The following is a 15588-nucleotide window of genomic DNA, read 5'->3' on the forward strand; positions in this document are numbered from 1 at the left end:
ACATGTTGGGTCTGAGATACCCAAGAGAAGATGTCATGCAGGCAACTGAAATCATGAAGTGCGGCTTAGAGAAGTCTGGGCTAGACGTACAATTTGGGGGTCATCAGCTTTGTGGGTGGTCGCTGAACAATGGGCAGGGATGAGATTCCAAAGTAAACAGAAGGGAAAGAAGACACAGCCTGAGGAACCCCAACATTTAATGGGCAGGCAGACGAGGACGTACCTACATGGGCAAGTCAGAAAGGAGGGAGACAGGGAGGGTGCTGCGCCCCAAAAGGCAAGAGAAATGGAGGCCATGGGATGCTGCTAGAGGTCAGACACACTGCACATTTTTAATGCCCCTGGAATTGAGTCACGTGGTAATGACTGATGACTTTGGAAGAGATCATTTCCCTGGGGGGACAGGCTTGGAATTCCAAAAGGAGAGGGTGAAGGAGTGAGCAGGGGGAGGAACATGGAGATGGGGGCACAGACAAAGCTCTGGTGTTTGGCTGCAAAGAGAAGAGAAATGGGGCCATTGCTAGAGGGGGAAAACGGATGGACTGAGGAAGGGTGATTAAAGTTGTTCATTTTCTTTCATTCTAACAGTTTTCCTGAGGCATAACTGACACACGATAAGCTGCACATGTTTAAAGGGTAACAATCTGAAAAGTTGTGACACGAATACACCTATAAAAGCATTACCATAATCAGGAATATATTTTTTCATCCCCCGAAACTTCCTCATACCCCCACCTCCTGCTTCCCTCACCCCCATTTCCAGGCATCCACCGGTCTGCTATTTCTATAGTTTGCATTTTCTAGAACTTATGTAAATGGAGATCTTATAATTTTATTTTTTGTAAAAGGTACTCTTCTATTGTCTTCGTTCATACAGTGTAATTATTTTGAGATTCATCTATATCGTTGCATGTAGTTCATATCTTTTTATTGATGAGTAGTTTATATTGTATGATGATGCCATACTTTGATTATTCATTCATCTGTTGATGAATATTGGTGTTGTTTCCAGTTTTGGACTATTACGAATTAAGCTGCTTTGAATTTTTGGCTTTATATGGACACAAAATCTTTATATGGACACATGTTTTCATTTCTCTGCAGTAGGTCACTAGAAGTAGAATGGCGGGGTGTTTGTGTTTAATTTTTAAGAAACCATCAAACTGTTTTCCAAAATGGTAGTACCATTTTATGTTCCCATCAGCAATGTATGAGAGTTCCAGTTTCTCCCCACCCTTGCCAACATTGGTACCAACAATCTTTTAAATTTTCTATATTCTAGTAGCCTCTCCTCCCTTTTTCTACCCCTATCCTATTTGGGTAGATTACAAGCAAGGAAATGGCCATGTATAGGAAGGCAGAGGGAAAAGAAGAGGAGGATAAGGAGATAAAATCAGCAACATTCAGGGCATCAGCACAGCCTGATCAAGAGTAAAATGCTTTTGAGTCTGTGCCCTGGGGACAAGCTCAGTCCCCCGCAAATGGTTGTTTCTTATGGGTCATTTGATGAACATGTTAGCTTACTGCCTTCCAAGCCAGGTCCCCAGCATGAGACCAGAGATCTATGGGGAGCTCAGCAGTGGGAGGCTCCTCCTGGGTCACTTCAGAACGGGAAAGTGAGGAAGAAGGGTACAGGGATTCCCTCAGTGCCCCTGGGATCCTGGTTTCATCCACACCCAGGGGCAAGAAAAGAAAGTAGCGTTTCTCCCATCCCAGGGGAGAAGACGCAGGGGTCAGGGGACAGGGAAAGGGAGTTCCAGACCAAGTTTACATTCATTCCAGGGTAGAAAGGGCAGCTTGTCCTGCTAAGGAGTCCATCCCGCTCTGCCGTAAGAGTATGCCCCCTCTATTAACTTCCCCAAGAGGTGTCAATATGTAAGTATAGAGGTTAAGGAGGATTAAATCATGTTGGAGGCCTTCGGGAATTATAAGCAGGTAAACTGTTATTATTCAATGATAGATTTTTTTCATCAAAGCCAAGGCCGTCTCTACTGTCAGATACACATTCTAGGAGCACACAAAGGTCAATTATGATTCTGAGTTTTAGGAACCAAGTATTTATATCCCTAATGTGAGCCTGGAAAAGAATCCACATTACAATACCTGTCGCTGCTGGGAAGAACACCCCAAAGACAGTGAAAAAGGATTCCCCAGGGCTGTAGTCTGGCAGAGTGTTGTTCTGTAGCAGTTCCGGTGAATATCCAACAAAACCATGTTCTGAAATAGACAAAGGAGAGCGAAATGAGCCAAGTGATAAGAGATAGCACAGGCTTCCCTAGATTACAGTCCTATTTTATGTAACTTTAAAATGTTAAAACATGGGTGTGGGTGTGGGTATGTGTGAGAGAGAGACAGAGAGAAGGTCTGACAGAACCATCGTCCTTCCCACTTCTAGGCTTGACTTTAAGGTATCTACATATGCAGATACAGGTAGGTTAAATAACTTGAAGGATAACGATAGTTACCTCTGGAAATGGGAGCATTTTCATTTTTTTGCTTATAAACGTCAGTGTAGCTGAAATCTTTCAACGAGCATGTATTTATGTGTTTGCTGTTAATTTAAAAAATTAAGCTACCTCTCTGCTCAGAAACCTTCGCATGGGAACGCATTAGCTACAGAATAAAGTCTAAACTCCTTAAGATGAATGTCAAAGCCCTCTACAGCCTGGCAACCTCCTACCATTTCCTATTCATCCTTTGCCTTTTCCTCTCCCAACAGTCACACCAACAACTCTTCCCAAGAACACCATCTCATCCCCATCCCTGTGTCCCTGCCTTCCAGACCTTTCCCCTACATGTCTGAACATCAATGTCCTGCTCACTCTTCAAGCCCGTCTCACATGTTGATTCCTTTGGGCTTTACATGAACTCTCTAATCAGAATCAATTCCCCCATCGTAAGAGCCTTGGCACCAGGACTTGCCATTAGGTCTTTCTCCAACTAGACTCCTTGGGGCAAGAAATTCAGTCTTACACCTCTCTGTCCACCAGAGTCAAGCCCTGCGCCTGGTACACAGCAGGTCGGTCGTAAATATGGGTCACTGTGAAAAGAATCTTTCTCTTAGATCTCGGCTGCAGGCGTGTCTCGCTTCCATGCTTTCAGTTTGACTTGTTCACAGATTACTTTATAGAAGGAACAGCTCAGATCCGTTTTCTTCAAAGCATTTTAAACATTTTGTACATTGACTTGAATGAAATTTTTCAAGTGATTTTAATCCTTACAGGCACGTTGCTTCTTTGTCAAAGGAGGTCACTTTGAACAGCGTCTATAGACATGTTAGGGGGTTGTGGAATTTCAAGACCAGTGAAGTGTTCTTGGGCTCAGGAACACCCAGGATATCCAGCCTCTGCTTCTGAATCTCATCTCTGAGAATGAGTTGGTTTGTTCCTGTTAAGTGCAGTCCAAGAGAAGCCCATCTTGCCCTTTTTTCATCAACCCCTGCAACCAACGAGGGTGGGCGCTCATCCCTCTCTCCATAGCTGATGCCTAGACCTGCGATGGCAGAACCTCCTCCCTGCAGGTCCCCCACCTGCCTCAGGACTTAGCTTCACCCTGAACTTCCATCCACAAAAGAGCTCCCGCTCATTGATGATCCAGTGAGATCACCAGCGCTTCTCACAGCTTCCAAGATTCATAACTTCATAGGAAAAATATTTTCAAAAAATAAAAAAAACGAAAGCTCAGTGAAGCACAAGGGACCCTTGGGAGTCCAGTCAGGACTTAAAATCAGGGTCGCATTCTCTCTTCTCTGAACACAGAATTTGTCCTGGGACATTAGAATCCTAAGAACTGGGCAACATTTCTGAATGGTTTGGCATCTTCACGACTGGTCCTCCCCTCATTAACAAAAAAGCAATAATGGCTAAGTTAACTTAGGTTTATCCGCTGGCTGACCCCAGGACTAGCCTTTCTGAGGCGAAAACCAGCCCAGCCTGCCTTGGAATGGAGCTCAGCCAATCTGGAATGATTCACAGGTCTGAAAACACATCTGAGCTCAGGCCTGTGCACGCTGAGCAGGATATTAACACTTCATCAGGCTCCCGTGATCTCTGCCTTCCCTGAGGCAGCCCTGACACAAGCAGGTATTTGGTCACCAGGCCTGAAGTGCTTTGCTCTGGTCAGTCTGAAGGTTCAAAGGGACTTCAGGTGCCACATAAGAGTGACTGGGAAGCCTTTTCTTTCCCTCCATCCCATCTACAAGATCCACAGATGAGAGAATGAGTCACTTGGCTCACACGGGGGTGGGGAGGAAGCTGCCTCCATCCTCTCCCTTCTCTGCAGGACCAACAAAAACGCAGCCCTCACACAATCAAGCACACATTCACACTGACACTACTGCTTACCCAGCCCTCAAGGCCAGTTCTGAGTCCTTCTCAAGAAATAACCTGAACTTTGAAAAGAACTTTATGGACAAAAGACGGTTGGCAATGTTTTATTGATAATAATGTAAAATGGGGGTGGGGGCGGTGTCTAAATGTCTAACTATAGGGGGCTGACGTATTTTAAATGCTTATAAAGAGGTTTTAGTACCATAGAAAACTATCCATGTTATATATGATATATGCTAAGACAACAGTACCATTTATAGTATAAATACAAAAAAAGTTTTAATTTAAACATGTAAGGAAAAACTAGAAAGAAACGTACCAAAATACTAACTGTGGTTGTCTGTATAATGCAACTATGAGCAATTTCTTTTTATTTCTTTTTTATGCTTACAAATTTTCCACAATTGTCTTTAATGAGCATAATTCACTTATCATCAAAATATACTATCTTTTAGAGAAACAAACAAAACATCCCCTAACTGTAAATCCACTTTCTCTAGGTAGCTTTTCTATAAACAAATATCTTTTTCTTCTTTCCATCTATTCTCCCCCTGCTTCTCAAAATGATTTCAGTGGTTTATGAGAAAAACATAAGTAAGACAGAGCAAATAAAATAGGGATCAAAAAAAGACAAGAAAACTGAGTAAGAGAGGAAGACGGTTCACCCACAGCCCACAGCCATGCCTACAAGGAACATAGCCTGAGATCGCTGAATAAGACTCTGAGGTGAGAGCCTGCAGTGATCTCCCTCAAACGAGAATTGAAGGCCCAGAAAGATCATTTTATGACTTTTTGACCAAGCCCACTCCGGCAGTGACAGACGTAGGGCCTACCCCTCGCATATGCCATTTTCCAATGGATGAGCAGGAGCCCCAGAGGCTTGCATGGTGGACCTGCCTCATTTTCGCTTCCCCTGCCTTCCGAGGCCCTTGTGACTTCCACACTCCAGGCCCTTCGCTGTCACCACCACCACCAGCTCAGGTCCCCAATCCTCAGCCAGTCCCCCCAGGGGCTTGGCCCCACTGGCCCTCACCTGCCCCATAAGGCCCTGGTCTCTCTCCCACACCCCAAACCTGATGGTCCAGCTGGTCAGGCCCTGATGTCTCTGACTGGCTTGTACTTGCTAGCTGAGGCCTGGGTTGAGGTTAGCTGGGCTGAGCAGATACCACCTGCCATGTTCTCTTACAGTGGTTCTTGATGCCTGATTTGTTGACATCCAAATCAAAGGTCTTGTAGTCCTGGCCCCATCTGAGACTCTGATGACAGCCATGGCCTCTCTCCCCAGAGACAGCACATTTTGCATACCATTGCGGGCTTCCCAGGCCTCCAAAGCCTTTCTGGGGGAATGGACCCTGAGGTTCAGAACCTCTACTCTAGGGGCTGACTGCACCTGAGACGGTTCTGCCAGGCCTTCCGTGCACCTATGGCATCCAAAGCCCTGACTGTGACCACGCTGTGCCTCGGAGTGGACAGTGTCCCTAAGTGACTCAGCCAACAGTGCTTCATACTGCAGTCCCTGCCAGGCAATGCCAAGTCTCTCTGTGTGCAGAGACTGTGCAGGTCCCCCAAGGACATCCCACGGCGACCTCTCTCCTGAAAATAATGATGAGCGGCCATTTACTGAGCACCTCCAACATGCTAATCACTGGGCACTAAGACCTTTACAATGTCATCCTTGATTCTCACCACTACCCTACAAGCAGAGGCGAGGAAACCGGGCTCAGAATGTTGCTCAACATCACACAGCCAGACCTGCCTGTATTACAGCCACTGCCTCTCCTCCAGAAGGCCAGTCCCCGGGCCCTGGCACTGCCCTCCCTCACAGAGATGCATGCAGCATGGGTTCCTTTCAACCTTATGGAGCGTCCCTGGAGATCACAGCGACCCCTCTCTCCATCTGTTGGGGGCAGGCAGGGGGCTCACCCTGTGGAATGCCACTGGCTGAGGGGTGAGTGGCTGGTTCTTGCACAGCGAGGAGGAGGCAGAGCCCAGCCTCGACCCCGGGTCTGTCTGAATTCAATGCTTTCCATCAACCATGCCATCTCTCTGCAACTCATCCCAGAGTTGTTTTCCCAGAGGTTTCTAAAAATTGTTTCTTTGGTTTTATAAGCCTTTCAGCTCCTCTGCTTTGGTAAAATGGGGGAGCCAGTCTGGGGTCCTCTCAACATCTTCCAAATCTGAAAGGCCTGGGATGCCCAGTGCCTGCAGCCTCTGCATGTAAATGCAACTAGACTTGACCTCTTTCTATAGGTAAAAATAAATAAATAAATAAAAAATAAATACTTTGGTCCCATTTGAACTATGTGCTTTTAGAAAGAACAAAGAAAACAAATCACAACAAAACCCAGGCAAGAACAGGCAGAGGAAAGACATTTGCAGGTCTGTCTGCAGAAAGGCTTGGACTTTCCTCCCAGAATTACGGTAACACAGCTTCTTTGGATGCCACCGGTGGGCTATGGTTCTGTGGGTCCCCTGTCTGTTCCCAAGGGGTGCTCATGGGACCCCATCCACCTTGCCTCGGCCAAAGGCAGTCAGCCTTGGTCACAAGTTGCGACAAAGCACAGCTCGCTCGGGGCTAGGCTGGGCCCCACAACCCTGTGGTAAGGCCACTGATAGGAAACTCTTGATCGCACTTGTGTCTCCCCTACCCCTGCCACCCCAGGCACTGAGGTCTGCTGAAATTAGAACAGGCAGTCGGGAAGTCATCAGCTCCCGCATGTGGATGTCAGATTGCAACCACTGACTAACTTAGAAAGCGAGATTTCTAAAACTGACCCTGGCACTCGGGCCCCACCACCCCACTGGGAGCCGCAGCTCCCAGTGGGGTAGGGGGGTGGCTTCCGCCACTGGCTTTCTTCTTGGCTCCAGTCCCCAACCCTTTGACCAGCAAGACAGCCCTTTCCTGGGAATGGACAATGAGAGAGGTTGGTCCAACCAGGAATAGAAAGAGTGGAGGAAGGGCCCGGGAGAGAGGAAGGCAGGGAGGGGCCCACCGCCAGACCCAAAGGGCAGTCTGGGCCTGGGAGATCACAGGAAGAGCAACTCTACAAGGAAAAGGAAAGGAGAGGCTGAGGTTCTGGGAAGGGACATACACCCCCAAACAGCACCTGGGGTGGGGCGAGGGGAAGGGCGCCGGCAGGGCAAGAGAAGGCCACCAAGCATGAGCAGAGCATCACCAAAGGAGGAGGAAGTACAGTAGGGTGTGCCCTAAGGGAAACGCAATTGGGTGCCTTTTCCAAGGGTGCCTTTTCCAAGCATTATGCCGTATGACACGGCTCCTCCTTAGGTCCTCCTCCACGGTGGAGCTGGCAGGAACTTAGGATGGTCTGGCCAGAGTCCCCTTCTACCTTGGCCACTCTTGAGACATCATCCATCTCATGAGGACAGAGAACTGCAGCCTGGGGGAAGGGGCAATGAGTCTGAAATAACAGCCTGACATAGAGAGGTCAAAGCAAAGGGGAAGAAAGGGAGTGTCCAGGGCCCCTCCTGCCACTAAGTGCCCCACCGAGCTCCTGCCCAAACAGCCCTTCCACACTCACTCATTCAGACACTGCCTGACCCCAGTCGGTCTAAGGTGGACAAAGAAGGCAGTTAAACCCAGCATGCCTCTGGCCGCCGGGGCTGGTCAGTGGAGTTTTCCTCCTCTGGGCTTTGGTGTGCACCCCTGGGAGACGCAATGTATGAGGCGGCCACAGGTCACAGGAAGGACAGATGCACCCAGTCAAACAGCCCAAAGAGCCTGAATTTGGGGGCATTCCAGGCTATTCTCTTCCTCCCTGGGGCAGAGAACGAGGGCCCAGAAAATCTCAGGGAAAAACTGTGACAGGACCAAGAGTTAGGACACGTGGGTCCATGCCATGGTTCTGCCACATTCGCCTTCAGCGGGACCCTAGGTGAACCCTTTCCCCTTTGAAATGCAAATTCTGACTCTCAGTCTGGGATGGGCCTGAGAGTCTGCATTCCTGATGAGCAGGCAGGTGAAGCAGACCACACTCCCAACAGCAGGGTACGATTTCTCAGAACTCTTCTCATTCTGGAAGTGGCCCATCCAGAAGCTCATTCTCAAGACTGAAAACACACCATCCAAATACACCACTGATTTTCAATGGCAGATGTCAAATCCAAAACTAGCTTCCAGAGCACGTCAGCACCGCCCCCTACCTCCCTGACGCCCCTTCCCTTTCTCTGTGGCTATTGACACAATGCCCGTCCCCAAACTGTCAGACAAGCTCCCGACTACAGTTTAATATGTTAATGAGTCAAAACAATTATGAATTACAAGTAATGGCATAATGCCTTCCGTTATTTCAGTGTCATGGGTACCCTCCATTAGTGCAGATAATGAAAACTTGATGGTCTAAGTCATTGACTGATTCTAACAACTGAGAAAACTGGAGTACAGAGATGGAAGCCAGCTGCTCAAAGCCACGCACAGAGGACTGAAGATGGATCCGCCTGGAATCCAGTTGGAGTCCACGCAGTACCAGGTCCCAATTTACTGGCCTTTCCCACTGAACTGGATCATGACAATCCTGGTCCACTCTAGATGCTCCACAAAATATTTGAGGAGCGGCTGGATGGCTCAGTTAGTTAGAGCTGGAGCTCTGAACAACAGGGCTGCCTGTTCAATTCCCACATGGGCCAGTGAGCTGCGCCCTCCACAACTAGACTGAAGACAACGAGCTGCCGCTGAGCTGCTGGAGGGGCGGCTGGCTCAGCTGGTAAGAGTGCGAGTTCTCAACAACAAGGTTGTTGGTTCAATTTCCGCATGGGATGGTAGGAATCCTGGACTTGGAGCAGAGCTGCGCCCTCCACAACTAGACTGAAGGACAACGACTTGGAGCTGATGGGCCCTGGAGAAACACACTGTTCCCCAACATTCCCCAATAAAATAACATAAAATAAAAATTGTTAGAAAAAAAACTTTTTTTTTTAATTGAACTGACCTGGGCTGTATTGATCACGGACTGGAAAGACGGAAGGGGAAATGTGATAGGTTTGGGAGAGGCCCCCCCAGGCACCGCCCACAGCACAGCTTCCCTTTCCCAAAGGAGTTCTGGGCAGTGAGCTGGGAGCCTTCCCCAGACCACAGCCTCCTCTCTGGCTTCAGCCCTAGTGAGTTTGGCCCTCCAAAGGGAGGGTGGGGAGAGGATGTGAACAGGGTTTCCAGCTCCCAGGCCCCCACCCAGAGAGAAAATACACAGAGGGAGGGCTGGGCATTCTAGCAGTGGCCAGAAGGGAAGTCAGACGTGGGGCTGGGCCTGCCCAGAGGGCGCAGGGAGGAGCAGCCTGGAGCCTCCAGGCCCCTGGGGAAGGCCTCCACCCTCTGGGACAACTGGCTGTCAGGAACAGCCCAAAAAGCCCCCAGTGCTGGGCAACTCAGGGGATGAAGGGCCCTGGCTGGGGTGATATCAGGGCAGCCCCTTTGGGTGGGGGTGGCTGAGAGTTTCCAGTAATAAGATAGGTTCCTGCCAATCCCTCTAATCGAGGAGGGGCAGTCCTGGGGTTCCTTCTGAGCAACGGATTCCTCACTTGTAAAAGGGAGGACGAACCTTTTCCTGACGAACAATGATTTCTAATATCCAAGAAATCGCTCCATCTGCTGACATTGGCTCTATTTTAAATGCTTAATGAACCTTTCCTATAATGGCCTTGGGGTCAGCGAGTTGAGATGAGAGATTTTTGTCTGGAGAGGTCTACAGAGGAAACAACTGTCACATGCCCCAGAACGATAAGGAACTAGAGTCTCTCCTGGCCCAGGAAACAAAGAGGTACCTTGGCATATTAGTGACCCACCTACGCTGAGCAGGGTCTGTGCTAGGCGCTGTTCCCAGGGCCTTACGTACACTAGCTCTCAGCAACCTGATGAGGTAGGTGCATTTTTCAGATACAGGCAGGAGACTGGTTTCAACCGTTGGTTGCACTGCTGGCGTGGGTGCTTACCTGAGGATGCAGAGTATGGGAAGGGTACCAGCAGCTGAGCTGGGCAGGCTGGGGCCCACTGAGGGAATGACAGAGACCCCACCCCAACCCGGCCTGCAGAGCCCCCATTGGCCTGCCCAGTGCAGCTCTCAGCTCAAAGGAGCCCTGGGAAAGGAAAATCTAGTCTTCTTATCTCCTGGGGGAAAGGAATGCACTCTCCCGCCAGGGTAAGTGGCTGTTTTGACAGGAAGTCTCCACCCTGGCTGTGGGTTCCTCCCAGCCACCACTTATTCCTTCTGGCTGTCCCTGCCTCTGGTTTCCTAATTCCCATTCTCCTTAAGCCCCAGACTCCCAACACCCAAAATAATCTTAACCCAACTGGTGATCCCTCAAATTACGTGGCCTTCACAGCTCTGGCATCCAGGGGTGGTCACGAGTTCTGACCTATGGGTCACTCCCCTGCCCCACTATTGCCTGGACACCATCTCCAGGCAGCTGGGAAGGGGATGAGTGGTCAAGGGGCCCCATGCAGGAGGCAGTCACCATCAACAGTCATGGTTACGCAAGCAGGGCTACCCTCCTGCCAAGTATCATGCTGAAAATACTCAAACTCCTAGACCCCCCAGTTCCACAGCCGTGGGCAGCTCTCCCCCACCCCAAGGCCTACCCAAGAAGGAAATGGAGCAGATGCTCTCTTAGAAATCCATGGAAGAAGATTCAGTATCATAGGACCATAGAATGTTAGCACCACAGGGGTTTTCAGCCTCAAACCCATTTTGCAGATGGGAAGGCTGAGGCCTGAAAAAGAAGCCCACACAACAGTTAGAAGCTGGTGAGGCAAGACCAGATCCAACGTGTCCTATGGATGCCCACGGGCCTTGTGATGGCACTCATCTCTTTGATGTCACTGCCTGGCTACATGGGGAGGGGGCAGGAACTGTGCTGTCTTATTTCTCGGTGTGTTTCCATTGCCTACGTACAAGGGGCATGAAAAAATATAAAACATTATTAATAATAAACAATGGAAACAATCTACGTGTTCATCATCAGATGAATGGATAAAATGTGGTATATCTATACAATGAAATACTATCCAGCCATAAAAAGGAATGAAGTATTCCTACATGCTGCAACATAGATGAACCTCAAAACACTTTGTGAAGTGAAAAAAAAAACCATATAAAGACAAATATTATATGAATTCACTTACATGAAATACCTAATTCATAGAGACAGAAAATAGAACAGAAGTTCCAAGGGCCAGGGGTCAGGATGGGGAGATATTGCTTAATAGATAATTTCTCTTTGGGGTGACGAAAATGTTTTAGAAGCAGATAATAGTGATGGTTGCACAACATGGTGAGTATCATTAGTGCCACTGAATCGTACACTTAAAGGTGGTTAAAATGGCAATTTTATGTTATATATATTTTACTATTTTTTTAAAACAGAAAAATAAGCAAGCCATTTCGTTCCAAAGCGTCCCCTGCTTTCCAGCCTGGGCTCCTCTCTGCTTTTAGATGTGGAAATAGAGAATAAAGGAAGCTTCCTGGCCAAGGCTGCTCAACAACCTGCACAGCCGCAGGTCCTGACGACTCCTAGATGTGGACTCCGACTATCGGCCAAAGCACGCTGCCTCCTCAGGCGGAAGCAGAAGCAAGGAACCTGCAGCCCTGGGCCACTGCACGGCTCGTGGGACCAACCAGGGGCCAGCTGACCACAAGTCCCCTGTGGCCGATTTGGGCAGAGCACTGTGTTCTGAGGGAACCCTAGGCTGAAACCATGACTTCTTTTGTCGATGTCTAGAAACTTATGGGGGTTTTATTTATTCAGGGGTGAGCAATGGGGATGATGGGATTTGAGGGAGAGCTATCAAGAAGACAGACGAGTTTCTCACTCTTAACCACGCCCAGCTGCCAATGAAAACTGCAGCAAAGTCAAGGGCACTGCTGTCCCCATCTTGCTCTTGGCACATTCCCACTTTTAAAACTCATGGCCACTGGGAGCCCAGGCCTGGGAGCAGTTTAACACAGGTCCCACTGAATGAGAGCTGGCCTTGAATGAATAGACCTTTCACCTGGGCTGCCCCCAAGTTAGTGCAACAGCACGCTGACCTTACAGCTTCTGGCTATGCCCTCACCCCCTTTCAGGGCACAGCGGGCAGGGGTGTGCTGCTCTGAGCACCACAGCCTCTGGCTCTGAGAGGGGAGAGCAGGATGCAGCACCGGCCATCTTGCCCGACTGCTGGAGCCCCAGAGAGGACACGGTTTGTTCCAGTGTTCTGCTTTACGGTGGCTCCTCGGCCTTGGTGGTCCTTTGCAAGCCTCGGCATGCCTTCCGGCAGAGTGCCCACGGACAGCGAGGTGTGCTTGTGTCGACTCCCCATCAGATTAGGAGCTTCCCAAGGTCAAGGACAAATTCCCTCCTCCCTCAGGATCCCTTCCTCATCCCCAGATGGATGCACTCAGGGGAGCGCTCAGTGGGTAGGAGGAAATATATCCTGCCTGGGACGGTCCCAACTATACCTGTTATCCAGAGTATTTGTCAGTGGAGCTGGGGAAGTGTTTGGATGACAGATCCACTCAGGAGTGTAGAGAGGAGAGCAAAGAGAAGGAAGGAAGGAAGGACGACACTCCTCGAGGCTGCCCTTGGCCGACCTACCTTGCTATGCAAAGTATGGTCTTGGACCGAAAGCGTCAGCATCACCCGAGAGCTCATTAGAAATGAGAATCTCACCTCTCTCCTCTCTCCTCCCTGTCCCTCCAACCTGAAGACCTGGAATCTTCATTATAACAAGATCTCCAGATCTTGAAGCTTGAGAAGCATGACCTTGGAGTAATAGGGCCTCCACGGACCTATTCTGCCAGGATAAACGATGATAATGATACTAAGTTATTGAGCATCCACCCTGTGCCAGCTAAGACACGAGGCCCCTTACATATATTATCATATTTCATGCTTTGACAACCCAGAAAGGTAGACATTTTTACAGAAACAGGAACAGCAGTCAGAAAAGCTAACTTGACCAAGACCGTGCAAGTTATAGCTCGGCTGCAATGTGAACACAGAGGTCTGACTCCAAAGCCATGGCTCTCACAGTAACAGAAAAGTTGGATGGTGAAAAGCCCTTCTATCACAGGCTCGGGAACCTCTAGCACTGACATTGTCTGGGCCTGGAGTGAGGGTAAAGGGGAGAAAAGAAAGGGGAGGCCCACATCGGGGCCTCTATAACTTTCAAATGGATGATTTGGGGCTCCATCTACTGCCAACCCCCAGCAAGCAGCACTGCCAACTGCACCGTGACAAACTCCACACTCCCCTTTCACCAGCATGCTCGGGTTCCTCGGGTCACACAGTCTGCCCGGCCTGCAGGGGGTCCTCTCTGTACCACCCACAGCCAGCCTGCGATGGCTACCTGGTTTTCTATGTCTATAGATGGCTGCCTCATTTCCCACCCATATGTGAGTGCCCTGAGGGCATGTCTCCCTGCCTTTGTGTCCTTCCCTGACCCACTATAATGCCTCCCAACCCAGTAGGTATTTCGAAATGTTTGAGCCAGAAAATGCCATCACTTGCCCTTCCACAGCCATACGAAGAGCGTCTGCCCACAGCCAGAGGACACCGTCCGTGTGCAGTGACAGAAGCACAAGACCCACTGGCAGGGTGAAGAGCTGGGGGCACAGGCGGGATATGTTCACGCGTCCCTTAAGGGGGTCATCCCACTTCCTCGGAACTCCCAGCTGCACGGGGCTGAGGCAGACCAGGCCCAGCAGTGTGAAAGGGCCCTCCCAAGCTGGTGATTTCATGCTTTAGGCATCCACCCCCAGAACACTGTCCAGGGAACCTGCGGGCCAACCCTCATCCTGCTCACTGAGCTGGAGCGAACATGGGTAGAGCTGGGCAGGGTTGGCTCTCACTTCCTTCTGCAGCCTTGACTGGGTCCCCACGGCCTCTTCCGTCTAATGGTTCCTTTCTCTGTTTCCACAGCTAAAGCCAGCAAGTGGAAATCACTCAGTAGAGATCACAGGAAGGCCTTGGGGGAGGGGGGGCCGAGGATTTTGCTCAGTCACTCTTTCTTCATCAGAGTCAAACTCAGAACCAGAGGCAGTCCTGAGGTGGCCCACTCCTGACCCTCCCTTAGCCAGACAGGAGTGAGGACCACTGCCCGTAGAACCCCTTTTATCAGGGGCCCAATCCAAAAAGCCAGGAATTCAGGGTACCCAAGCTATTATGTTCTTCCTCTCTCAGAGAGATACTAAATATTCTACTCATCTAATTTTAAAAAGAAGAACCACCAACATAAAATGTTATCCCATAAGGAGAACAAATAAGAGAGTAGGCTTCGCTTCCTATTTAGGTCAGTAAGGGATAGGAAAAGAGAGGGAATGGAAGGCAAGGGCGGAAGGCAAGATGGTAGATGGGGGCAGAGTTGAAAAAAGAGAGAAAAAGATTGGGGAGAAAACACAGTGAAAGAGGGCCAAGACTAAAGGAAGAAACGATGAGGGAGGAAGAAAAGTGGAGAGAAACCAGGTACTACTGTGTTTCCCCGAAAATAAGACCCAGCCGGACAATCAGCTCTAATGCGTGTTTTGGAGCAAAAATTAGTATCGTAAAATAAGACTGGGTCTTATATTAATTTTTGCTCCAAAAGATGCATTAGAGCTGATTGTCCAGCTAGGTCTTATTTTCGGGAAAACACAGTCAGTTTTGAGGAATGTCAGAGATCACAATTTACTTTTGGCTTGGTTTGCCAAAGTTCAAAAATTCTTACCAGGGCATGAGTCTTTGTTTGTAATTCTTCACCATTCTAATCTTTAAACATTCCTCTGTTGGAATCCTTAATCTTTTCCCCTTCAGGGTCAAATATGCTTTTGAGAGTCTGGCAATAGTTCTGGACCCTCTCCTAGAAAAATATACTTATTCACATAAATTTTTTCATGCAATTTCAAGGGCTCATGAATCCTAAATTAAAAACTACTTATTCTAGAAGTTCCACTCTGATTGGGAGACTCCTAATGGCCAAAGCAAGAACACCCCAAATGCCAGATTAAAGTAGACAAGGGTGGGATATGATGTGTATTCTTATGGGTATTGAATCTTATGTGTATTCAAGCCATCATATCAAGCTTTTAATTAATTGTAAGACCAATGGCTTCACTGACAGAACTTTTGGACCTAAATACACTTTCCTAAGTTACCACTCCAATAGGGGTACTGGAAGCAAGGTTGGTTACTGGATGGTTATCATGCAGTAAAAGATCTGCATCTGACCCAGGTAACAATGACTGTGCTAAACTTGAAATTAACCCTTTACAGATCAATGGGATTACTAAATCAC

The 15588-nt window shown here is 48.8% G+C and overlaps 1 protein-coding gene across 1 annotated transcript in view; it reads right to left on the reverse strand.

The window, feature by feature from the left end:
• SLC12A8 (solute carrier family 12 member 8) overlaps window positions 1–15588 on the reverse strand; it is a 116635-nt gene that overhangs the window by 47374 nt on the left and 53673 nt on the right. Inside the window, exon 5 of the mRNA XM_081077516.1 lies at window positions 2104–2217. Within this exon, the coding sequence (XP_080933642.1) occupies window positions 2104–2217 (114 nt within the window). The remainder of the gene's footprint in view (window positions 1–2103; window positions 2218–15588) is intronic.

This window comes from Rhinolophus hipposideros (assembly GCF_964194185.1).
Source record: "Rhinolophus hipposideros genome assembly, chromosome: 2".
In the NCBI taxonomy this organism is placed as follows: Eukaryota; Metazoa; Chordata; class Mammalia; order Chiroptera; family Rhinolophidae; genus Rhinolophus; species Rhinolophus hipposideros.